At 37.0% G+C, this 27,187-nt stretch overlaps 1 protein-coding gene across 4 annotated transcripts in view; it reads left to right on the forward strand.

Annotated features, from left to right (window-relative positions):
• WDR7 (WD repeat domain 7) overlaps positions 1–27,187 on the forward strand; it is a 391,158-nt gene that overhangs the window by 264,104 nt on the left and 99,867 nt on the right. For all 4 annotated transcript variants that reach the window (XM_032293871.1, XM_032293869.1, XM_032293870.1 and 1 more), the window contains one exon: positions 25,576–25,762. In XM_032293871.1, the coding sequence (XP_032149762.1) occupies positions 25,576–25,762 (187 nt within the window). The remainder of the gene's footprint in view (positions 1–25,575; positions 25,763–27,187) is intronic.

Genomic DNA, 27,187 nt, shown 5'->3' on the forward strand with positions numbered 1-27,187 from the left:
TTTCTCTCCGTTACAAATAAGGAAAAGCATAGAATGAGTCTCAAAGTATCAGTATGACCTCATAGTTTTTAGTATGCATACATACAGATATAGAAATAAATATACTTTTTTATACCTTGATTGATATGGAAACGTATATTTCCTACCTTTGGCCACTGAGAGGGTCCAGAAGTAATGACACTCCTGCAGCAATGTCCCTACCTATAGCTAAGATGTTGGTTTTGAAATACCATTCTCAAATAAAAGGAAGCAGGACTCCTTGGAGAAGTACGTAGTTGATTTTAGGGCTTGGAACAAATGTCTGTGATGTCAAAAAATAATAATAATAAGGAAGGGCTTAAAAAGGATAAGGGCATGTCAAAAGGACATGGGACCAAGCTGATGGTGTCAAAACTGGAACAATTTAGGCAACAAAATGTGATGTATTTTACGACATGATAATCTATAGAATAAAATACCCATGAGGCCATACTATTAGAATAAATAGGTAAATAAGGATAAGGGATAGCTCTTACAGAAGGATTCTAGTTAATAAATATAGAAAGAATGAGGGAAATCTTGATTAGGTGAAGACCACAGAAATAACTGTTGCAGACAAGATTCACGAGTGGATGTTAAAATCAGTATATTTAACACAGCCTTCAAGTTTTTCCTCCCAAGATACGTATCAGTTACAAAGGGAAAGTTGATTTATCTGCTGTAATTGGTTAAACAAGTGATGAAGGTTAGCATTGTCAGTAATAAAACATTTCAATGTAATATTTTCCTTGAAATGATACACTTGCAAGGATATATCTGTGATATTCTAGTCAAAAGCTATACCTTTAATCTAATTATGAGAAAACATCGGAACTGAGAGACATTCTACAAAATGAACTGTTGTTAAAATGTCAAAGTCTTGGAAGACAAGATGAGCCCTGTGAGGGACTGTCACAGATCGGAGGAGGCTAAAGACACACATAAGACAAAAGGTCTTTTTTTCTTTATAGGACTTAGATGGCTTTTTGTCTCAAAATTCAAAGCCATAATATTTTGTTTTTAAAGTGACTATTAAAAAATGCAGTCTACAGTAAATATATACACAGGGATACACACTTAAGAGGTTTTGTTTGCATACTAAGTCTTGTGTGGATTACTGTACTCTCAGTAGCTTTCCCATATTAACTTTTCTTCCCAAATATTTGAGCCAGTTCGTACTTAAACATAGCTTTTATTAAAAATACTTTGGTGGATTCATTTGAATTCACTCCTCAGGAAGACAGTGTACTGCAAATAAGGCAATTTTTTTAGTCCTTGCGTTAAAATGAATAAATGTCTACTAATATCTCCGAAAAAAAAAAAAAAAAAAAGACACACAACAACTATATACAGTGTGGGATCCAGAAGTGGATGTGTGAACCAAAAAGGGGACTGGTGAAGCCCAAACCAGGTCTGTAGGCTAGTGAGTAGTATTCTACCAATACTAACTAATTTTGATAATCATATAATGGTTATTTAAGTTGACCTTAGAAGAATCTGAGTGAAGAATTCTGTGAACTCTCTGTATTTATGCAGGATTTCTAGAAGCCAAACATTGTTTCAAAATTGTTCTTAAAAAGTGGTTCTTCCTAGGTAGTAGAGTATAGATTTATATTTTATAGTAGTATAAGTAATACTGTATTTCAAAGTAGCTGATTATGTTAAGAATTAGGAATAGCAATTTAATTTTTCTATTCCTTCCCCAATATTTTCCGTTTCCAGTTTTCAAGGGTGCTATATACAACCCATTGGTAGAAAGTTTAGTACAGTTTTATTTATAGATTTAAAAATAGAAGCATAATAATTAGAGATTTTTAGCATACGTCATTGCATTATTAGGTAGGCTTTAGAATAGCAAGTAAATTTTTCACATTCAGTTTTATTTCATGTCCATTAAGCCACGATGCTTCTTACCTATAATTCATTATTTTAAATAGGTATATATTTCCCCATTATATTTCATGAAACAAAATTGAAACAGTATCAGAGTAAGTTATATTCTGAATTTTGTTTGTTGCTAGTCATAGGAGAAAAAATTTTTCATGCTGTCATCAAAGTTTTTAAAATTCTTGTATTAAAGATAATAATGTGTTTCTAAGGATTGCCCTAATTTTCTGAAAATTTTAAGGCATCTTTTACATTTTCAAGTTGTTTTTCTTTTGCACATGCCCACTGCAATTAATTGTTGTGTTCCTTGAGCCCCCACTAAGGAAAGCCACTCATGGGAATTAGATCCCAGTACAACATGCTTTTCATTTGTTACCTTTAGTTTTGTATCTTACTGTTTGGAAAAAAAAATTCTAGACTGTACAAGCCTGAAACTAATCTTGACCATATCTAATGTGTAAAAAATAAATGCCGTGTTAATGATTTCTGATCATCATATAAACTTTAAGAATAAAGGAGTTTTTCCATTGAAAAAGTGCTGACATATTGATAAGTAATTTTAGAAATAATCCCTAAGAATTCAATATATGCTTTAAGGTTTTATATTATGTATGTGTGCCTAAGTGATGACTGTGATTTATGCCCCAACCCTATAGATTTTCTCTTTTAAGCAAATAAGGAGATTAACGTCATGATTAATAAGTGATTTCTGAACTGAGCCTACTGGATATATATATATATATATATATATAGAGAGAGAGAGAGAGAGATAGGCATTTTAGTAAATTTTCACTGTTATCACAAATTTTATCTTGTCATCTATAGATTAAATGGGCTGGGCACTTTGGAGAACTTTTGTAGTATCAGAATTGTACTGCTTCATGATTTTGTAAATAAAAGAGAAAGTAGAATTTTCTAGAAGATTATTAAATCTATGTAGTAGTCTCCAAGCCAGAGCAGTAAAAACAATTACTTTAGGTAGTGTAATATTGGTCCCCATTCATTCTTGAAGGGAGTTGGAGAGGAAGGAAGGTAAATCAGTAAGAAATAGAAGCCACATCAGTTATCTAAACAGGGAAAGTTTAAGATAAAGAGCTTCTCACTAGTAGAAAGTGATTAACTACTAAAAGAGGTAAAAAGAGACTCGGGTCCAGAGACAGCATATATAAAATATCAGCTACTACCTCGTCTAGGCTGAGGAAGAGTGGATAGTAAAGGCACTCGGGACTGGGAGAGGCCCTCCTCCAAAGCTAAGATTAGACTTCTTTAAAGAGTCTGTGACTCCTAGGGGAACACCGGGCTTGTAGATAATGAAATTTGCCAAAGTGGCCTACTGCTGCCTGTGAGTGTAGGCAGCTTGGTATTAATATGGAAGTTTCTTTAGGGATAGGGGCCAGATCTGGTGGGCTGGTCCAAGCTGGTCTGCAGACACATAGCCTGCCATTTTCCAAGGGCTGGGTGGTCCACAGCAGCTTGGGAAGGAAAGTGTTTTTCCCTTGCAGGATCTCTCCATTGACCTCTGTTAATGAAGCTTAACATTCTGCCAGCTGGCAAAGGACATGTTTCCAGAGTCCAGCTCCAGTATTACAAAGCAGGGGGGAAGCAATGGATTTGGAGCTGAGATACTATAAATTGCCAACTGTTCTAGAAGGAATAACTTACTGTTAGAATTCTAAATACAGTCTCATGAATCCAGATTTTCAGGTCACTAAAATTTTATCCTCTGCTTGGTTCTTTATAATGCTAATCATGGGCCAGGCATGATGGCTCATGCTAGTAATGCCAGCGCTTTGGGAGGCTGAGGCAGAAGCATCGCTTGAGGCCAGGAGTTTGACACCAGTGTGTGCAGCATAGCAAGACCGTGTCTATGAAAATTTTTTAAAATAATAATGCTAATTATGTTCTTTAATCAAGTTGCTATAATGTCATTGTCTTAAGTTTTGAAAGGACAACCAAGAAATTATTCTCTATTTTGTTGCATTCTGAGAAGTACTCTTACCATAGCTGGGTAGCTCTCTAGGCAGTATAGTCATGGGGTAGGTTTGAAACAGAAAGCCAGGCCATGCCTCAAAAAAATGGATTCTACCTTTGTGGCGTAAGCACAGCTAACTCCATTTTGCATTTACAGATAAATAAATGATGGTTGGCAACTGTTGCCCCCAAATTTGCATTTCAATGGCCTAGTAATATCCCATCGCTTACCTAGTACTTCACAGGGATGTTAGTGATAAGGAATAATTAATGATCTGTTAACAAGATCACATCTTTGATTATAATGTACAATAGATATACAAATTCTATATTTAACTTTTATTTGCCTTTTAATTGCTATGGATTTCTGAGCCTGCTACTAGGTGCTTTATCAGACTGAAGAAATGGTTCCTATAATCTCTTATCCTCAGTGCCAGTGGTCATTACAATGTATTTTCTCCAAAATAGAAAAGGCAGCCCAGTGCATTATATGTTGTAAAATGTTGCAGTGCCATCCATTTTAGCTGTGCTTGTCAGTTCACTGGGATGGCAATCTAGAAGTAAAGAAAGAATAAAAATGGCAAGCAGAGGATTTACTAGTGTGTTTGAGTTGATGGTTTAAAGGGGGAATACTACTTTCGGCAAGTGGAGAATTTTTTGGACCTTTAAGCGCTAGAGAAGAGTTTCAGGATTGTTAAGGTCAGGCTTATTTAAAATTCTACTTTGACTGACTGATCATCATACACAAAGCAGTCTGCTCAGAATGTCGCCAGTGTCAGTTCTGTGACCTCCTGAACTGCATATAAAAGTTGGCTTGAGTGGAACAGGTCACTCCGCTTCTGGGAAGAGTTCTGGGCAGTAACACAAGTCCTAAAATATTGATGTGGCTACTTTTAAAATATAGCAGTATTACATAGTTACATGCAGTATGTCATTCAAGCAGTTTTGCCTGGAAATCATAGTGCGGAACTTACCAGTTGCCAATCAAGTTAATTTTGGTAGCTACAAAGTAGAGTTTGCCTTTGTGGACATTTATATAGGGACGTGTATATATAACTATAGAACATGCTTATTTAAAAGCTATGATATTTTTTAAATGCTAGACAAAGATTGAAATGTTTCTGTCTTTCTTATTTTGTACCTCCCTTAAATCACGTATATACAGCCATACAGGTAAACACAGATGGAAACCCCAAGTGATTATTCTCTTTGAATGCCAATACTGTGGGTGTGGTGATATTAAGGACCATCAAATATCAAATATTAGCTTGTGCCATATGAAATTGCCATTTTTCATGGTCAAAGATGATCAAATATTGGTATTTCATGTGGCTCATCCTTATAGTAAATTATCAACTGTGCTAAGATTTGGAAGTGCACCAGCTTATGAAAGCAGATTATATAAGCCAGAGCTCAAATTAACAACTAGACAAAAGACAAATATAATGTTAAGGGAAGTAAAAGGTAATGAGTGATTTATGACTCAGTCTTTTACTGCAGCAGCATAAGGTGTGATTCTCATCACTGTATCGACAGAAAATATTTTGGTCAACAGATGTCTCACTCTCTGAACAGTGCATTTTATCTAGGAATGGATAAATCCTTGCAGGTTCTTTCAAATTTGCTTACGTGGTTGCCCTCCTGACACACCACCTAGTAGTTTCTTGTTTCAGGAACTTTCTGAAATAAGTATCAGCCTTTCTGACTTAAATGTCAAGGTGATTGCCCCTTGGCAGCATTGTGTATTAATGCAGTAGGTGGTAGTAACTTGCTTTTGTTTTATACTTAATAACAACCTTGCCTAAAAATGTGCTAGAGAGTACCTCGTCAACCGTTGAGGTTTTGCATCTTTTATTGGCCTGCCTTTATTTTCTGATATTTTCTGCAGATGGTGTTTCACTGAGGTCTTTTAATTCCATGAATGAAATTGTAATTAGTTCAGTATTGTTTTTAATAATCTTCATTCTGGTGGTAAGATTTACTTGTTCTTTTGAGAGTTGAAGTGTGGGTAGTTAGTATTCATTAATAAAACAGTGGCCAATTGATATATTTGTTTTTCATTTTATTTTTATTTTATTTATTTATTTATTTAGAGAAGGAATCTTGTTCTGTCACCCAGGCTGGAGTGTAGTGGCACAATCTTAGCTCACTGCAGCCTCCTCCACCTCCCAGGTTCAAGCGATTCTCCTACCTCAGCCTCCCGAGTAGCTGGGACTACAGGCATGTGCCACAACGCCTGGCTAATTTTTGTATTATTAGTAGAGACAGGGTTTCACCATATTGGCCATTCTGTTGAACGCCTGATCTCAAGTGATCCTCCCTCTTCGGCCTCCCAAAGTGCTGGGATTACAGGTGTGAGCCACCACACTGAGCCATTTTTCCATTTTCAATGGAAGTTGGATTTGGTGTTCTGTCAGATTCAAGAAAAGTACTATGGGCCACGAGTAAATTCCTTGCCATCTCTCTAGTGATAAGCAAATCATTTTTTTCTATTACCCAGAAATAAAGTTATTTTAAAAATTTGATTATGACCTCATTTGATTCCATCTAACTGTGGTTCAAAATGTAGCTAAATTATAATGTGCTGTTCAGAGAATTTTTAATTTACTGACTCACAGCTTAACCTTTAAAGTGCAGTAAATACAGTGTTTAGTTAATGCATTGTTTAAATATAAATTGATGGATTGATAAATTTGCAGAATTCCTAAATATGAGAATGCCCAAAATAATTTTATTTTTGTTTTGTTTTGTTTTGTTTTGTTTTGTTTTGTTTTGATGGAGTCTCTCTCTGTTGCCTAGGCTGGAATGCAGTGGCACAATCTCAGCTCACTGCAACCTCCACCTCCTGGGTGTAAGTCATTCTCCTGCGTCAGCCTCCTGAGTAGCTGGGATTAAAGGTGCCTGCCACCATGCCCGGCTAATTTGCACTTTTAGTAGAGACTAGGTTTCACCATGTTGGCCAGGTTGGTCTCTAACTCCTGACCTTAGGTGATCCTCCTGTCTCGGCCTCCCAGAGTGCTGGGATTTCAGCGGTGAGCTACAGCGCCTGGCATCAAAATAATTTTTAATGCAGAGTATTTTTCAAAACTTCATCTAATATAGTTTTTAATTAGAAGTGTTTTGCATTTAGACTTAATTACCTCTAAACTTGGTAACAACAATAGCCTTTTTGGGCAACAGTATGTTTTTTATAACCTTTTGTTTTCAAGATACTCATGATTTTTTTATGTGACATTATTAGGTTTTTACAGTTATTGCCCATGTGCAGAGTAGAGAGTGGCAGCCATTCCTGTTTTCCACATGTGGAAACCAAGATAAGTAATGCATGTTCTTCCTAACAGAATCTGTGCACAGTCTTTTGCTCTGATTTAGAATGATTAACTGACTATGTGTAAGTTCATGTTTGAATACGTTATCTTGCTAAGCAAACTCACCTTCAATTAACCTTTTTTTCAGCTTCTACCCTCAAAATGCCAGAATCTTTGTGGTGTGATCATCTCCAGATGAACCAGAAAACATTAAAATTTTTAATTGTTTTATAAAACAATGAGAGATCCATAGAAGGACTGACGCAGGTTAAAGTATTTATTAGGGCAAAGATTCTCAAGGCAAAAAATTGACCGGAAGCCATTATAAACATAAGAAAGTAGATAGATAGTCTTACAGATTGAAAGGTAAGTATGGCTGAAAGAGTACGAAAAAGGCAGGACTTTGGTGAAGAAAAGACTGAAAGCTAAAATTAAACCTAAAATCTAAGGAGTGTCTTACTTGAAACAATAAGGAATTTCTAGATTGTATTGTTTCCCTTTATGATGATAGACAGTTTCTGTCCTGTTCTGTTTTGAGACAACCTTGCTCTGTTGCTCTGTTGTCGAGGTTAGAGTCCAGTGGCACGATCTTGGCTCATCCTAATCTTCACCTCCTGGGTTCAACAGATTCTTGTGCCTCAGCCTCCCGAGTAGCTGGGACTACAGGCGAGCACTATCATGCCTGGCTAGTCTTTGTGTTTTCAGTAGAGACAGGGTTTCTCCATGTTGCCCAGGCTGGTCTCAAGCTCCTGGCCTCAAGTGATCATCCTACCTCAGCCTCCCAAAGTGCTGGGATTACAGGTGTGAGCCACTGTGCCTGGCCTGATTATAGACAAGTTTTAGAAGTTATTGATAAGGATTTCTTTTTAGCTTCTGACTACTTTTATTCTAGTGGATTTTAAGTTACAAATGTACCCTGAGAACTTAAATTCAAGAAAAATCTTTTATATTTAGTAGTAAAAACTACATGAAATTGTATTTACATTTATTATGAAACTATACACACACACACACATATATGTATATCATGAAATTATACAAGTGTGGGAAGAAATGTAATTTAATGTCAAAACACCTCCACATACAGTGACTGAGAATCCAGGAGCAATTTATCTATTTATATTTCTATCAAACATTATAAGCAAAGTAAAAAGACAATACTAACTGTAGTGTATTGAAATAGGAACCTATCACATTTACTTGGATTCATTCAAGAGTTCAAAGTAGTACTGGGGGCAAAAATCACATAAACATCAGTGTCATTTTTGAATGATGCTAGGGGAATAACTTATTTTGAAAATTAGTACATTTTATACAAATGTACCTCAGCATAATCAAATGGTTGATGAAAGGAAATTCTTCTTTATAGCAATGTTGTAGCCAATAAGTGAAGAAGGAATGATGGAATGTAATATTTGCCACCCCTAATGTATTAATAGACCTGGGCAGTAGCTCCCATTATCACTGTAAGAGAGCCAGGCATTGTACACTTCTGATGGAAGTACATAGCAGCATCTGAGATATCATCAGAAATTCAAACGGAATCTGTTTAACCAGTTTATAGGAACTACAGAGGTTAGAAGAACACTTTAGATATTGTCATAGGAATGTAATCAGCAGGATCCAGATTTGAGTATACAAGAACTGATTTCTTCAAGAAAGGGGGTAGGGGCAAACTGTAGATTAAGCAATTTAGAAAATATGTTTGAATTATGACTAGAAGAGACAGATGTAAATAAGTGAAGGAAAGAAAGAAGGCATGAAAGAGACAAGTAAGAGAGGGAGTTAAAGAAGAGCAAGCAAATGGGGGTGTGGATGAAACAAGATTAGCCACGGGTTCAAAGTTGTTGGAGCTGGATGATGGGTACAGCAAGGCTTAAACACTTCTTTTTTCTTTTTCTCTTTTTGAGATGGAATTTCATTCTTTTTGCCCAGGCTGGAATACAATGGTGCAGTCTTGGCTCACTGCAACCTCCATCTCCTGGGTTCAACTGATTCTCCTGCCCCTCCCAAGTAGCAGGGATTACAGGCAGAGTCCACCGAGCTAATTTTGTATTTTTGGTAGAGATGGGGTTTCACCATGTTGGCCAGGCTGGTCTCGAACTCCTGACCTCAGGTGATCTGCCCCCCTTGGCCTCCCAAAGTGCTGGGATTACAGGCATGAGACACCGTGTCCAGTCTACACTTCTTTCTATTTTGCTTATCTTTGCATTTTATGTAATGAAAACAGTCTAAGACTGGCACTGGCTGTCCCACAGAATAGCGAACTTCATGTCACTGGACTGTGTTCTGCATCTCTAAGTCTGCAGTGGAGCCAAGAATGTGTGTTTTCATTAAGCTAATCAGGTGATTCTAAATAGCAGCCAGGGTTGTTAGAACCCTCTGGGCCAGATTATCTGCAAGATTCTTTTTCACACAGCTTTCCAAGTCTGGATATTTTTTAATGATATAATGATGTGCTGCAGAGATTCAAGAACAAAATAGCTGGAGTGACCATCTGTTTTCTTTATTTTGGTAAATAAAGTAAAACTTAACTGAGACCTTGAAAGGTGCTTAAAATATGGACAGTGAAGTGTTAATCAAATTCTTTCATTCCACAAGTATTTTTTTTTTTTTTTTAGTGCTTCCTCAGTGTCAGAGAGTATGGTAAGCATTGGGGTATGGTTGTGATCAAAAGAGTTCAAATGATAATAGTTGTAATGATAGTAACTTTGAACCTCACTTCTTGTAAAAGCCTTCTATTACCCTGGAGGGAATGCTGGTTTTGAGATAGGAGGTTTGACTTCCGGACGTGCCATGATGCTTATGCTGGACTTGCTCTTTAGTGTGGAGTAAACCATAACAACGTCTCTGAGCTTTGGTTTTCTGATCTCCCTAATAAGGTTGTACACTTCTAGCTCTTGACTTTTATAAAATAGGCATGAAGATATTTTGTTATAATCTTTAGCTGTTATCTTAGTCTACGTGGGCTGCTATAACAAAATACCTTAGGCTAGGTAATTTATTAAAAAACAGAAATGTATTGCTCAGCAGTTCTAAAGGCTAGGAAGTCCAAGATCCAAGCTTTAATGGATTCAGTATCTGGTGAGGTCCCGTTCCTCATCGACGATACCTTCTTGCTGAGAGTCCTCACATGGCGGAAAGGGTGAACAAGCTCCCTCAGGCCTCTTTTATAAAGGTGCTAATCTCACTGGTGGCCAGGACCCCCTCCTCTTAATACCATCACCTTGGGGGTTACGTTTCAACATATGATTTTGTGGGGCTACAAACATGCAGAACGTAGCTGCCCTATATGTGGATGTGGTACGTGAGACTGAATGGTTTTTTGGCACTATCAATAGCCATATAAAATGTGTTTGTCATTGTAGGTGGGGAGTGTATTCTCTTTTCTTCTGCCTCTGTAATATAGTTCTGTAAACATGGATTTAAGCTCATATAGTTAGATTCTCTCCATAAACTGAAACAGGTCTGATCTTAAGCTCATTTACTGTCTTAAAACAGAATTGATCTTGCTTTCACGTTTGATTCACCCTCCACAGACATTAAGAGGAAGAAAAATAGCATTGCTAGCTCAGTTTAGCTAGGCCAGAGTTAACAGAGCAAAGACTGGGAAACCAGTTTTGGAATATTTGTTTGCCTTTCTCTGACTTATTTTTATGTGCTAATATATGTTGATCATTCAAATTAACAATTTCTGCCATCCTTGAGAAATTCTGCCAGTTAGGCTTTTCACTTTTCATACATGTTAAAATGATTCAACAGCTCTATGATTGCAAACCCAGTGTATAGTTGCTAGGATCATCAGGAGAAAACAATGTGGTGTATTTTATTTGCAGTAAACATAAAATTTCTTTGCAGATAGCATCCTAAGTGTGGAATATGACATAGACTATTACTTTTTAGTAAGTATTATATATAATATAATGGTCAGAGAGAGGCTGTCAAGTAAGGTCAACCTTATTTTGGCAATTTGAACAGTATAATCTAGAATAAGTTATTTAAGGTTTTGGAGAAGCAGTTTTTCTTATATTCAAAATTGAAACTAGTATCATCTCCCTCACAAGGGTGTTTCCAGAAATGAATGAAATCCTACATGTAAACACCCAGCACAGGACCTACCAGGTGAACTGCTACCCACCAGCCAGTCAGCAAATAAAATGTCCTTTCTTTCCTCTTTCCCTCCCATCATTCAATCATTACACTGTTTTTTCTTAGTTTAATAACATGCTTTATAGTATATTTAAGGGATTGGAGTCCAGTTAGTTTTCCTTCTTTAAAAATAGTCCATTTTCAAGTCTAATTTCCGGATAAATAGCTGTGGTTAAAGAAAGTAACTAAGGAACAGTTTTTCTGTAAATACATGCACGAATATGAAGGGAGGGGAATATGATATGTCAAGAGGCTACCTGTGTTATTTTTACCCCTATCAGCTGAAGGATAGATTTTACCTCTGTCTCATTTTATCTCATTGAATGAGGAACCTTATACCCAGTTTGTTACCCAAGATCAAACAGTTACCAAATTTTAAGCTTGGGATTAGAATCCAGATCTTACTTAATAGCTCTCCTACCCTCCATAGATTTTTAGTCACTGGAGAGAGAAGGATAGCATTTGGCTCCTACGTGGAAAGGGGCAGGGGCAAGATGTGGAGTGAGGGAATATATCTGGATCGTCTGCAGGACTTTTAAAAACTATACTCTCTCCAAGTTTGGAACAGTTTGCCATTTTAAAACATGGTTTGGCAATGTCATATTCTTCAGGTATGTTGGGGTAGAAGAAAAGATTGAGCACTATTTTTCTATGATATGCTGCCTAGACATAAAATTATTATAGAAATAATTATAGCAAGCTAAACTAATACATGGTTGTAAAGTCTCAAAAATATTTTGACAGTCTTATTTATTTTTCTTTATTGCTTCTAGACAATTTTGAAGCATTTGGACATTGTTATATGTTTTATATACAACATAAGCGAATACTGTATTATGTTATTTTAGGTTATGCTTAGCTGTCAATGACAATAGAATAACAGAAAAATATATTTATTTCTTATTTTGGCTTACAGTATTCCTTTACCTTTTATTAACAATGAAGATGGTGTTATAGTGCTTTTCACTCTAAATTTGATTATATAAAATAATTAGCTAATGAAAAGCCATATGCTGCTATTTTGTAAATTTAGTAAAAAAGAAGCTATATTTTAGGCAAAATTTAGGAAATATTAAAACCATACACTAGCCAATAAGGTATGAGGCAACTAATTGCTTCCTGTCCCTTTTGAAATTACTCAGCCTGAAAAAAGATAGCACATATTGATTTACTGTATAGTAAATGTCCCGTTGTTTCTCTGCTTTTAACATCCAGATGCACACACACCCTACCATACGTATATACGGCAGTAGTGGCAAGAGCTGCATATCTGACAGTTTCTTTCTTCAAACTTACATAGTAACAACATTAGGATGTAATATTTCCTTCCTTTGTAGAAGAAAATTGCATAAAACTATTAAAATGCTCAAAATTGAACAGGAGTGTAGTGTTACAAATTCATGACATGCTTGTTTAAGCTCAAAAGAAAAGTTCCAAAGGAAGAATAGGTATTTCCTGATAATGTAGTCTCAGTTTATTATATAAGTTAGTATCTCCCATAGATATGCATATATGATAGTAGAAGCAATGTAAAAACTTAGCTTGTATTTGGTAATTGTTTTGGAAGTTGATATGAAGATTATGCAAACGCAAATTGTACTATCCAATGTGGTCTTCCACTGTATTTCAGAAATGGCCCAGTAATCTAGAATGGAAGCTTTCGTCATATAATATGGTATGTTTTAACTCCTATATAGATTTTTGTACTACTATTTGTGATTTTTCTCCAGGCATTGTTTTTCAACATAGTCTTTGAAATACTAGTTTTAATTGTCCTAAAGCCAAATCAGTAAAATTAGTGAGAAGTTCCAGAAACATCCAGATTTTATAGAACAAGCTGCTCTAAAGGCTAACCTCATGTAAACAGAGAGATTTCAGAAGTACAGTTAGCATGTTATACTTTTTTGTCTTAAATGAATATAAATTAAGATTTTTAATTGTCTGTGATTTCAGTTTCTCTTCTATAGCTCAGATAGTTAGGAAATCGTAATATCTTGTGCTTTATCCTGAAAAGATCAGTGCATACTCACTCATAGAAGGGAGAGTATTTTGTGATTGATGCGACTTTTCCTTTGTCATATTCTGTTGTAAAAATTACTGTGTATCCATTTGTTAAAAAATACATACACCCCCAGCTACTTCTTTGGAAATATATTTGCCTTCTCTCTTTGTTTGACATTGGCATCTCTTCCAGAAAGAGCCGTGTCGCAGATTTTCATGGAGCTTTGTTGATGGCTCTTGTAAGCACACCAGCACCCCTTTCATCCCAGAATTCTGAGTGTGGGCTTGCTGCTGTAGTCAGGCTGCTGTTTACTGGCGAGTTCCCATTAACATAGCCACCACTCCTGGGTTAGATAATGGACTCAAAGGTTAAGAGCAGAGGATCTCAACAGCTCCAATCAGCCGGGCTTTTCCAGGGCTAATTACCTCTTTACTGCGCTGACTCTAATGTGACATGTTTATTGCCTTAACTAACAACTCATTAGCTTAGTTGATGTTTTTGTCAATATTAATTCGTTCATTTAAGCCAAGTCAAAGCTTAAACAAAGATGTCCAGACTGAGAAACGGGCAGCAGAGTGACTTTTGTTTGCTCATCTTTTTTTCCCCTTACTCAATTTCAATAAAATAAATGTGTAGAAAGGAAACATTTAAAGTGCCTGTATTGAGAATGTCAGTATTTGTCCATTTACCAACATGTAAAACCATTCTGAATTTATTTCTCCTACGCTTACTCTAGCATCCATATCACAGTGTGCTGAATATTTAGTTTCCACCAAAGGCATACTTATTTGGGGTCTTTGACTATGTATTTGTAAAGGGTTAACATTCAGCAATTCCTTGTTCCAGTTCAGTCCTTTACTGTGATTATTAGAAAAGAGATCAAGTAATTTTTCATATGATTTTAATCTCCACTGGACTACCTATAAAATTACTTTGAGATTTATCTTGTAATGATAGCTTACTTTGTTAATTAGCTTATGAGAATTATTTAAAAGAAGAGGCAATTATGAAGTTATAATAAAATACTTCTTTTCAGTTTCTTGCCATATTTTTGGTTGACATTAATGATATTTCTTTGGGGAATGTCATTGTTTGGGTTTTAGGCACATTTTAATGATAATTTAATTCTTAACATTCTACATTTGTGCAAATGGATAAAAAAACTGAGCATGAGCCTTTGACTGAGTGGTAAGTTAATTGCTTTGGGGGAGGTTCATCATCACCATCAGAACCCTGGAATCTATTTGGCAAGTCCCACTTCACAGGACGTTTAATGGTGTATGGATGACCAGAAACGGTGAAGATGTGTTCCTGTAGAAATCAGAAGTGAATGAAGCTGGAGTGTTAGGTGAGTTTTATCCCTGGGAAGGCCAGAGGCTCACTCTGATTGGTTGATTCTTGGAGGCGATCAGGCCCAGAGTAGGCTGAGAGAGGCAATGTATAGAACATAAACTGCTATTTTATTTTTAGTGAGACATACGTGTCACATAAACCAGAGACACTCATATCCATTTCATCCACTATGCTCTTCCTTTGGAAGGTTACATGTACGCCAAATTATCAGTAGCCATAAGAAATTGTTGGCCAGGCGCGATGGCTCTAGCCTGTAATCCCAGCATTTTGGGAGGCCGAGGAGGGTGGATCATGAGGTCTAGAGATCAAGACCATCCTGGCTAACATGGTGAAACCCCGTCTCTACTAAAAATACAAAAATTAGCTGGGTGGGTATGGTGGCGCACACCCGTAATCTTAGCTACTCGGGAGGCTGAGGCAGGAGAATCGCTTGAACTTAGGAGGTGGAAGTTGCAGTGAGCTGAGATCGTGCCGTTGCACTCCAGCCTGGGTAACAGAGTGAGACTGCATCTCAAAAAAAAGAAAAATCATTGTCACAGGAAATCTATATAATTATGTATATTCTGTACTTAAATATTCTGACTAGATTTACTTTCTCTGCTTTCTCAGCTACCATTCTTTCCTGAATTTGCTTCAACCAGCCTTTTCTGCCTTTCTCTCTACCAAATTCTTTTCGTGAGGTTACCAGTGGCTGATAAATTGCCAAATCTAATAAGTAATTCTCAGCCCTTGTCTCAGTCTCTTGGTAGCATGTGATAATTCCAACTGTGTTAAAACTTGACACTTAATTCACTTGGTTTCAGTGGCATCATCCTCTCCTGCTTTTCACCCACCTCATTGGCCACTTGTATTCAGTCTTGATATTTCCCTTCAACCTATAAAAGTTCTTTAGTATCTACATTAATTCTCTAGGAACCACATCCAGTTCCATGGCCTCTGTGCCATCTGTATGTGAATTTTTAATACTAATTTTAAGTTTGTTTTTTTGAGACAGGATCTCACTCTGTCACCCAGGCTGGAGTGCAGTGGTGTGATCATAGCTCACTGTAGCCTCAAACCCCTGGGTTCAAGGGATCTTCTTGCTTCAGCCTCCCAGGTGGCTGGGACTGTAGGTACACATACCATGCCTAATTTTTTAAAGAATTGTTGTAGAGACAGGGTCTCACTTTGTTGCCCAGGCTAGACTTAATTGCCTGAGCTCAAGTGATCCTCTCACCTCAGGCTCTCAAAGTGCTTAGATTACAAGCATGAGCCACTGTTCCCAGCCTAATTTTAATTCTAGTGCTGGTTTCTATACCAGTCTCCGGATTTGTGTATCCAGTGACTTAGCTGATACCTCCCCTTAAATGTTTGATGTGTAACGCAAGTTTGAAATGTCCCAAAACTAAACTTTGGATACTGCCCCTTGCTTCAAAACAACAACAACAAGAAACTCTTATTATTATTACTACTTGTTTTACTAAATGTCACCACCATTTACCTAGTTGTTTATGCCCAATCTTTTAGAATTATGTCATGACTACATCCAATCCCTAAGCGAATCCCTTCTACTCTATCTTTAAAAAAAATATTTTGAATCCAGAATTCAGAGCAGGAACAGTGGCTCATGCCTGTAATCCCAGCACTTTTTGAGGCTTTGGTCGGAGGATCACTCAAGCCCAGGAGTTTGAGACCAGCATGGGCAACAGAGTGAGACCCCCGCTCTACAAAAAAATAAACATTAGCTGGGTATGATGGCATGCACCTGTAGTCCCAGCTAGTCAGAAGCCTAAGGTGAGAGAATCACCTGAGCCCAGAAGGTAGAGGCTGCAGTGAGCTGTGATTGCACCACTGGGTGATAGAGTGAGACCCTGTCTCAAAAAATAAAATAATCCAGGATTCAGACAGTTCTCACTGCTCCATAACTACTGTTACAGTCCAACCCAGCACTCTCTCTTGCCTGAGCCTTTGGCAGCCTCCCAAGAGGCCTTCCAAATTTCACTCTTGCCCCACTACAGTCTGTTCCATACATAGGACCCAGCAGCTTTCAAGTTGAAAGCGTTCCACATCACTGTCCTCCACATAACCTTTGACAAGTTTCTCATGACATGTAGAATAAAACTGCACATTTAAAAGGCCCAGCAGCACGATCATCCTCTACCTCTGCGGATCACAGCTACCTCTGTGACTTCATGTCCTGCCACTCACTGCCTTGTTCAGCAGCACCCGGCCACACTGGACATTTTGCTGTCCCTCAGATATCCCAGGCAGGCTCCTGCCTCAGGGCCCTTTGTGCTTCTCCCACAGATACTCACATGGTCCTTTTTCATGTCACTCAAGTCTGTCACCTTCTGGAGAGTCCTTCCCTGTCTGTCACTTTCTAGGATCTTTGCTTTATTTTTCTTCAAAGCACTTAATGCCACTTGATTTATCTATTTGTTTATTTGGTTTTTATGTCCCGACTAGAAGGTAAGGTTCAGAAGAGCATAGACTTTTGTAAATCTGCACTTAAAATAGGGCCAGCAGGCGCTCAGTAAATACAAAATGAATAATAGGATCATTCAGCTAATAGATGCCCGAGCTAGAACTGAAACTCGGCTGTTCTCTTGTCTGTCTCCTTCCTCCCTGCTCCATCTCTTTCACTTAACGCCATTCAACAGGCCTCCCACTTTTGGGAAGGTGATGTAGAAATGTTTGGACTATTCAATTAAAGATTCAGTAGATCAGCGGATTTTTTAAACACCTCTTTGACCTCATAAACATCTTTTTCTGTTATTTACTTGTTTATTGCTGATCCCGTGACCCTCAAATATTCAGCACTTTTTGCCTTCCTTAGGCAGAAGAAGGCTGCATACATTAAGTAACATCCTCCTTTTGCTTATTTGTAGGAAGTGAAGACGATCTCCTATTTTGGTCTGCCATCCAAAATACATTATACTGAAAGCAAAATGTGATTAAATTTCCCTACATGACACAATGTAGTTAATTTGAAATTCAGTAGAACAGAAAAAATGTACTTTAAATCTAAGAGAATTCAGATTTTATAGGACGGGAAATAGCTAACTACTTGGAAGACTGTTTTGATTAACTGATACTAATGAATTTTAAAATATCTTTATTAAATCAATTTCTTAATTTAACACAGTTATTGCATGCTTTCTATTAAAAGACATGGCATTTGTATGCAGTACAGGACATAAAAAGTTTGAAAGCAATTTTTAATAATTACATTAACACTAAGCATCTAGTTATAGAAGTGTTTCTTAGTTATTCCATATTTAAATAATGGGTACCTTGGAATTATTTTTAATTCAAGTATGTATATAAAGCAAAGGAATAGAATTCTAGATGGCACTCTGCCATCCTTGTTCTTTGATGGACATTAGCAAGTGGGAAAACGCTTCATTCACTTGGTTACACTTTGAAATAAGTGGCCAATCATTATTAATTCATTTTGTACTCATTGTAATGGCATAAATCATCATAAATTCATTTGGTTTAAAGTGCATATAATATGTTTTCCCATAGGAATTTGCTTGTAATTGAGCTATTAATTAAAGTATTTTTAAAATATGACCTTTCTTCCCTTCTTCGCTATTCAGAGCCAGCAACCGGCAGTGGCTGTTTCTTCATTCATAATTTTCTTTAAAGTGTGAGAAACGAAATTGTCTTAACTACACCAATTGGCTAGCCTAGGAGTGACCAGAGCCCAAGAAAGCAGTTGTATGTGTTTCCTGACAACAGACAGCAGTAATAGTCATCAATTATCCCTCAGGGGTGTTTGAAAACTTCTTTAAAACTCTCTGGTTTTGTAATAATTCCAGTAAGTAAATGTTATTCTCCCTAATAAACATGGTTTGACTCTGGCTTCTGCTTTAATTTCTAATCCTAAAAACTCCTCTCTCTGGCCAGTGGTTTTTCGTTAGCATTGGTTGCCATTTGATTCAAGTTCCCTTGCCTCTAGGGACGGACCCTTCATCGTGGAGGAGTTCTCGCCTCCTCCTTCCTGTGTGCCATCCATCCACATTTCCCTCCGTCAGCCTCTTCAGTGACCCACCGCCTATCACCGTCTTCTAATGGGTGTACTGGTGGTTTATGGGCCTTATGACGGCTGGTTCTAGAAACTTCCTGCAGGGTAACCACAGATTCCTATGAGGTCTTCAGATTTAAGGGAAGCATCAAGGGAAAACTTAGACAAAAATTGAAAAAAGGAAATAAAAATTACAAATGGAAGGCTGGAAACAACGTCACTAGTTTTATAACTTTTAAAATTCTTATTTTGTGCCATTTCTGCACAAATGGAAACTGTGTTTAAAAAAAGCTACACAATTCATGTCTTAGTTGCATCTGTGGTATAAGAAAATAAATGTGTGAGGCACCTCTGGTATTCTGTTAGTGTACACCATTGGCAGTTGGCTCTGTGTATATGTGTGCACGTGTGTGTGTGTGTGTGTGTGCATTTTAAATGAATAAAATAATTCTAGTGATTAAAAGAAGTCCAAGTTCTGTGTGTCTGTTGTTGCATATGTGCAGTGAACTGAAGGTACTATTATCAGGTGTAGTCCCTGCCCTTGTTCTAGAAATAGAGGGAAAAAGTGAAATAGCAATATAAAAGTGTTATTATCAAACAAATTATGCTGAAGATGATATGTGATGCTTATAAAAATATGTAACTGTATTTCTTTATAGTTAATGATGTATTTTCCTATAACAGGCATTCAATAAATGTAGGGTGTGTTAATAAATTGAGTCTGTGCTTTGTGATAAGGATAAATAAATGTTCCAGAAAAGAAATTCATTAAGCAAATCTAAGTAATAAGAGAGAACAAATGTGTGTGCCTGCACGTGTGTGGATATGTGTTTTGGCTTTTAAAAGGGCTAGCCATCACACATAGCCAGATACTAAAAAAGTTTTAAACATTGGCTTTTTTCATTGGTCAGTTCATGATTAAACAATATTCATCTTGCCAGAGCAACAAGTTACCCATAGTATAATATTGTCATCTGTTTAACCACAGCTTACATAGGCTTTATTGTGCTCTCTCTGCCTCGATCCTTTTCTCCTTTTTAGCATTTTGCTGTTACATCGAAGTGTAAATATTTTCTTGCAGCTTTGCTCTTTCATAGCACCTTAAAAAAAAAAAAAGTACGATTAAAGCTGGGACTCTTAAGAAAATTAAAAATTTGATATAAATTAATAGCATTAAAATATGACCTATTTTATTCTTGATGGAATAACAACAGAATTCATTTCTCAACAGCCAGAGGGTCTAAGTTCATTGTGACGTCTCCAATGCTGGATTTCAAGTGTTTTCTGCTTTTTAAAGGATTTTGTTTCATTTTAATTTGTTTTCCAGTGTTCTAAGTCTATCTGTATTTCAGTAGTTTATTTGTACCTTTGGCCAGACATACAGGGGTGGTGGTAAGATGTTCCACGCTAAATTGTCACTGTAAAGCTGCTGCGGTATCTCTACTGCTCACCTAGCTTATAGGTAAGGAAGAAACTTAATCTTGAAGATGGCTCTGGATTGACATGAATAATGCTGAATTTCACCCTATAGCAAGTTGAGTTAGGAGTCTCTTGACATTCTCAGTCAAGAGCCAGTGACTAGTTAAAGGCCTTACCAATTGTGTTACTTATATAGAGAAGGTGCCCTTTTAGTTCCCCCAAGACAGTAAATTTATTACATATGGCAGTGATTTACAGTCTTTTGAATATCATGGACCAGAAAAATTTCCAAAAATAAAATGTGAGGGCATTTATTAGTACTTTTTCAGTTTTTTTATTTTGTTTTTTATAAACATTAGAGAATACCACACTATTAAAAAAAAAATTCACCAAAAAAATATAGTAAGAACATAACCTCACCAAAATAGTAAGGCCATACTTCAGAATAAGCAAATTTAAAATAATGTAAATCTTTATCCTTTAAATTGAACAAATATAGCTTTATGAAAAAGACTTAGTACATTGTTTATATTTTTCATATTTCACCATGTAACTGGAAACTTTACCATTTCTACAACAAGTTTGTAGCAGATTCTTAGAAATTTCTGATCTGTGCATAATTTTGGTACACACATAATATGTGTATACCAAATAATATTTTGGTTCACATATAATATGTGTGTACCATATGTACATACATACTATTCTCCACTTCCATGCCACAAAGCCTCAGTTTTATTGAAAATGGCAATACGTCCAGCCAGCAAACTGCATTTCTCATCCTTCCTTGAAAGTAGGGGAATTATTATATGGCATAATTCTGGCCAATGAAATATATAATTAGACTTCAAAAGGGAGGTGGACTTCACTGACACAGGTCCTTCTGTCCTTCATCCTTCTCCCTCTTCCTGCCTGGGCAGTGGATGCTGTGCTGGATGTGGAATTAATCATTTTGTAGCCATGGTGCGACTAAGAGCCAAGACAATGACAGGAACCTTGGTATTGTTACCTGTAGCTGTTGCATCAGTGACAAAAACTACGTGTTTGAAAAAAGAGAAGACATTATTTAGTCTTCTGTTTTTGGGAGATGCTTGTAACTGCAGCTGAAATTAGAAGGAGGTGAAAGTGGACTCGGGATCCGCTGTAGATGTAGTTCTGATCCATAGTTGGTAGTGTCATCAGTGCAACGTGGTTGCAAAGATATAGGTTGTGTACTGGTTATTATATGTCATCGGGGCCACAGAGACCTCAACTCCTTACCCAGAGCTACAACTAAACCACTTGTCCTCTCTGGTTCTGTTATCTCATCTAGAACATGGAAATATACCAGATTTTTCTAAAGGTCTTTCCATTCAGAAATTCTTTGATTCTAACTAATCCCATATGGCTGGGGATGAGAAAATCAGAATTAAAAGGGCATTTGTCCTTTTCCAATCACAGGACACCTCAAATATTGATCTTTTTAAAATGAATATATGATCAGATCTCACCTTTGCTTAAAACTTTGTAATGGTTTTTTATTATCACCAGAATCAACAAACTCTTAGCAAGGCATGTAAATGGTTTTTTATTGTCACCAGAATAAACACAAACTCCTTAGCAAGGCATATAAGGCCCTTTGTCCTGGAGCTGTAATAACCTGCCTTACCTTTTGTCTCACTGTTAGACTTCATCTCCCCTTTGCCCATTGACCCCTTCCCCAGACATACGTACACACAGTTTCTAGCCTTGTTGAACTACATGTAATGCCTTGATCTTGCCATGTCATCTCTCATTTCCTGGTCTTTACACGTGCTCTTTCCTCTGCCTGGAATGTTTTCTTTCCCTTCTCGTTTAATTGGCTAATTCCTACTTATTTTTAAGGGTGTGGCATAAAGATCACCTCCCCCTGGAAGCCTTACACCCCGTAAGATGAGGTTAAGTGCATCTGTTAAGTTCTGTCTTACTATCTTGCACTAATAAAAATTAATTATAATGCAATTCACAATATATTCAAATTGCCTGTTTGCTCCTGTCTCCTGAATTAGAATGAATTTCCTCAACGGAAGGAACTGAATCTTATTCTTTATCCCCTAGCACATAATAGAGTATAGCAGTACGCAATTCGTAGGTATTACATGAACCTTTGAATCCATGGGTTGGCACCAAATGTGAAAATCCTTGACTGAAAGCAAGGACAGTTAGCTGAACATTTTCATACCAAACCTTTAAGAAGGGATTGGTCATGATGGTCAATGGTAGTATCATTCTCATCTTGCCTACTGAGTGAGATACTGTATAATAGTGGTGCATTTATATAAAATAAGGAAATAGGTGTTTCCACAAAATTAGATTCTAATACAGATTAAAATATACAACTTTTACTCATACCAACCATTTAAGAAAAATCATGGGAGGCAAAATTCATAAAATCCTGTCATGAGACTTTTTCTATCAAAAGGGAAAACTATGATTATCTTAATTTTTGCACTTTTTCCTCTTTGATCCATCTTGCAGAGCACCTATGTCTTAGGGAATTATAAGTTAGAAAAACCCTAAAGTAGATAATGCAATACAATATATGTTAAGAAGGAAAGAAATTTAGCCATATCTTTCTATTATATATTTTTTCAAGGCTGGTTTCTTAATATCAGCAGAAAGAATAGATGATTAAGAAGTTTGCAGTCTGAGGCATCCCAGATAACATCATTGTCGTTACTCCTAGTAGCAGAAATGCTGCTACCTTCCTATTAATCAAGTCTAGAACTCAAAAGGTTTAACTTGAAAATCCTTTTTCGCTTCTGTTATTTATATGTTTTGTTTGGGAAAAGTTGTCAGAGATAGATAAGGAGTTTTAACATTTGTACATCTTTGTAATTCCAAATTAACTCCGCGAAAAAGAGAAAACATCACACTCCTACCAGTAGATTTGAAGTTTGTGTGTAGAGTAGCCCCTCTCAATGCCCTCACATGGCCTGCCAGAGCTGTAAAAACTGCCCTGCCAGAACTTTAGGGATCTTTACTTTATGTTACTTGGAGGCATAACTAGAACTAAAGGAGACATGTGTGGGGTGATTTTCCTTGTGAGATTACTGAGTGGAATAGAAAGTGATTGAAGAGAAGAGGTGGTGGTGCTCCAGGAACCCTGTGTTTCCTGCCGAGCCGCACATCCTCACAGTGAGGCCATGCTTGACAGAGGAGCAGCAGGCACTCTTTGGCCCTTGTAGAGCCAGGGTCTTCTGAAAGGAGGGTCTTTTGAAAGGAAGCAGAAAAGGAGAACCCTTTTCTCTTATTTCATCTAAGTGCAAGTGATCAATTCCCCTATGCTGTTCTTCCCACTTTGTCAGAACAGTGATGGAAAATATCAAGACATCGACCACTTGTTTATTTTCACTCTTAGGAAAAAATTGTCCAGAGTGGTAAGGAGGCTTCCTCCAGAGCTCCCTCTACAGAGGCGCTTAGGAATCAGCAAGGTGTCTCTAGTGTTGCCCGTACACTCCCATCTGTAATGAACCCAAAAATGATAAAGGGCCACAAAGGAAAATGATGACCGAAATGCTGTAAAACATTGTACATAGGTAACTTTACCTCCTTTTAAATATTATTTAGCAAGGATGCACCTCCGGGGAGCCTTATTGCTTAGATTGAAAGCCATTGCTGCTGGTGTTTCAGGATGTCTGCAGAGAGTAGCAGTTGGAGTTTTTCTATAGCTCTTACAACTTCCAAGAAGTAAAAAGTAAACAGGAAAGTGGTAGATTTCTGGACATTTTGAAATACCAGTTTGACAAACTAGGGCAGGAAGCTATATTAGAAATATTCTTACAGTAAAGGCAGACCTATTTTTCATTTATGTAAATGATCTGTGCAAAGCACTGTGGTTAGTGGTTTGGAAGATACAAAGTTATGTGAAACAGTTTCTACACTCAAGAAGCTGACAGACTTAAGAAAAGGGACATGCTCAATTTCATGTGATAAAAGGACATATTTGTGCTGGCAGAAAATAGAAAACTGTGTTACCTTTTTTTTTTTAAAGGAGTTTATTATTTTTCTGATCCAAAAGTAAAACATGAAGCTTTACATGTTATATGATTAAATACAAGAATAAAATTTACAAATACACATATGAAGTCTGAATTTTGGGATGTTGTTTACTGCAGGAATTGTTAACCCACAATCCATGGCCTCCTTGACATTCTTTGGCAGAATTTCATGGGTATGACTGTGTGTAGTTTCCTGGGGAAAGGACTGATGGCTTTCATCAGATTCTTAAAGGGTCCTGTGACTGAGAAGAATTTCAGAATCACTGATTTACAGTGTATCCACTGACTCTTATCCTGGCTTTACAATACTCTTTACTTCTCTTCCTTTCCATTTCAATCCATTCACATTTAGCAATTAACATGATATAGAAATTATTATATGCTTTTGTTGGCTGGATATGTTGTATTAAAGTTTATGTGCCATTTTCTTAGTTTAGAAAAGAGCCATGTTTAATAGGTATTCAGAATAAGCCCTATAGTATGAGAAAACTTAGGCTCAGTGAGTACCTCCTTGAGCCTGCCCCCAGTAAGTTATGAAACCATGGTTAATTCCCTGTCATAAACCCGAAGCGTGTGTTCCTCTTAATCAGTACACTGTACTGTTCTGTGGCTTAGGAACTAGTTTCTTTCTTCCCCTCAAAAAACAAACAAAAACTCTTCTAAATTACAATTCACTTTTTGTAACCTCTGCTGTTTTTTTAATGTCAAAATGACTTTTGAAGTAGATAATGTTTTGTGGTTTAATAGCCATTAGACATTAACTATACAAATTGTCCCCATCATCCTCAACACAAAGGGTTACGTGTTTATTAACATCTAGGTCATCTCATCAGATTTAGAAATAATAGTGAACTATTAACATGTTTAACAAAGATCATATGAAGAACTTACCACATATTCAACATCATTGTACTATATCAGTACATACACCAGAATATAGAGGAAAATGGATTCTTCAGGAAAGAAGCTTTTTCAAACTACGTGTTCTACATTCTCCATCCTTCATTACAGCACATGGCTGTAATGAGAGGTGTTACTGAGGGGGAGTATGTTACATATGAACTGTGTTAGATGCAGAAGAAAGGTTAAGAAATACCATATTACGCTATTTGAAACTCCATTTTGCAGAACCCTGAGTTAGGGAGAAACATTGTTTGGGATTTAAGATCACTGATATGTTTTGAAATTATATGTACTCGTTTACATATAATTATGTGATTAAAAACACTTTAGAATATGGTATAAAATAATATAGTTTAACCTTTCTCTTTAAAGAATGCGGCTGAGCAAACTATTCCAGATCTTGTGTAGCCTTGAGGTTCAAAACCTTTTTTGGTTAAAAAAATCAAAAATGGATTGTATTTTGAAAGTATGCTTTGAAAGAAAAGATTACAAAAGTAAAAATCCCTTATTGCTCTGCACTTTATTCTGTAATTTCAGGCAAGGCACTGACGTTTCTTCTGCTCCAGCCTCCAAGCCCCAAACTTCCTCCACACAGCACTATCCGCAGAACAGCCATTGATCTGATTGGACGCGGGTTCACAGTTTGGGAGCCTTACATGGATGTGTCCGCTGTTCTGATGGGGCTTCTTGAACTTTGTGCCGATGCCGAGAAACAACTTGCCAAGTATGTGCGGATTCCAGTTAGTCATTGTTTTTGGTTTTAGGGGTTTTTTTACGTGTGGTCGGTTTATTGACCACTCTTTATAGATTTAGCATGTTTAATAGACAAAAGGTAGACAAATGCCTCAATATGTGACGTTTTGGATATGGGCAATGAAAAGGAAGCATGTTTTCGCCAGGTGCGATGGCTCACACCTGTAATCCTAGCACTTTGAGAGGTCAAGGTGGGCAAATCAGGAAGTCAGGAGTTCCAGACCAGCCTTAACAACATGGTGAAACCCCATCTCTACTGAAAAATACAAAAATTAGCCAAGCGTGGTGGTGGGCTGTTATCCCAGCCACTCAGGAGGCTAAGACAGGAGAATCGCTTGAACCTGGAAGAAGGAGGTTGCAGTGAGCCAAGATTGCACTACTGCACTACGGTCTGGGTGACATAATGAGACTCTATATCAAAAAAAAGAAATAAAAGGAAGCATGTTTCTATGATTTTTAACGCAATTGAGATTTAGCCCTGAGCCAATGAATAATATATGACATAGTTTTTCAATTGTATTTGTTATACCATGAAGTATTACTTTCTAATAATAGTATAATATTGTTTGTAAGGAAAATGATACATACATTAATTAGTTGATACTTGATCAGAAATGATTACAGCTAGCATACATGGCCAAATTGGGGAGTTGTTCCTCCACACTCATATTAGTTTTTAAATCAACCTCATTGAGGTTTCACTAGCACACAGTAAAATACTGGCCATGAGGAGGTGGCAGTGATCCAGGGAAGCAGTGATGAGAGAGAGTACTAAAAGAGGAAGATGACCTGAGGGAGCTGCTGAAGTGACATAGGTGGGAAACACATGTCATGACCAACTGACTAGGATTGATGGGGCAGGGCGTCCTGCTGGTGGTGTAGATTACCGTTGGTTTGAAAACTCAGCATCCTGATTCCTGCAAAGGGTTCTCTTTTTTTTTCCTTTTGGTGTGTAATACGCATATCATGAAATTTACCAGTGTAGCCATCTTAAAGTATATAATTCAGTGGCATTAAGTATAATCACAGTGTTGTGCAATGTTAACCACTATTTAATTCCCCACAGAACTCACCCTAAATGGAAGCCCCATGTCCATGAAACAGCCCTTCCTTTTTGCCACTTCACCAGGCCCTGGCAATCATTCATCTGCTTTCTATCTCTGTGAATTTGTCTATTCTCATATAAACAAAGCCATACAAACTGTGGTCCTTTGTGACTGGCTTCTTTCACTGACATGATGTTTCTCAAGGTTCATTCATGTTGTTGCATATAATAGTGCTTTGTTTCTTTTTATGACTGAATAACGTTCCATTGATGGTTATATCACATATAGTTAATCCATTGAGCTGTTGATGGACATATGGGTTGTTTCTGTCTTTTGGCTATTGTGAATGT

The sequence above is a fragment of the Sapajus apella genome, unplaced genomic scaffold, assembly GCF_009761245.1.
Source record: "Sapajus apella isolate SASKATOON/1434 unplaced genomic scaffold, GSC_monkey_1.0 scaffold30, whole genome shotgun sequence".
In the NCBI taxonomy this organism is placed as follows: Eukaryota; Metazoa; Chordata; class Mammalia; order Primates; family Cebidae; genus Sapajus; species Sapajus apella.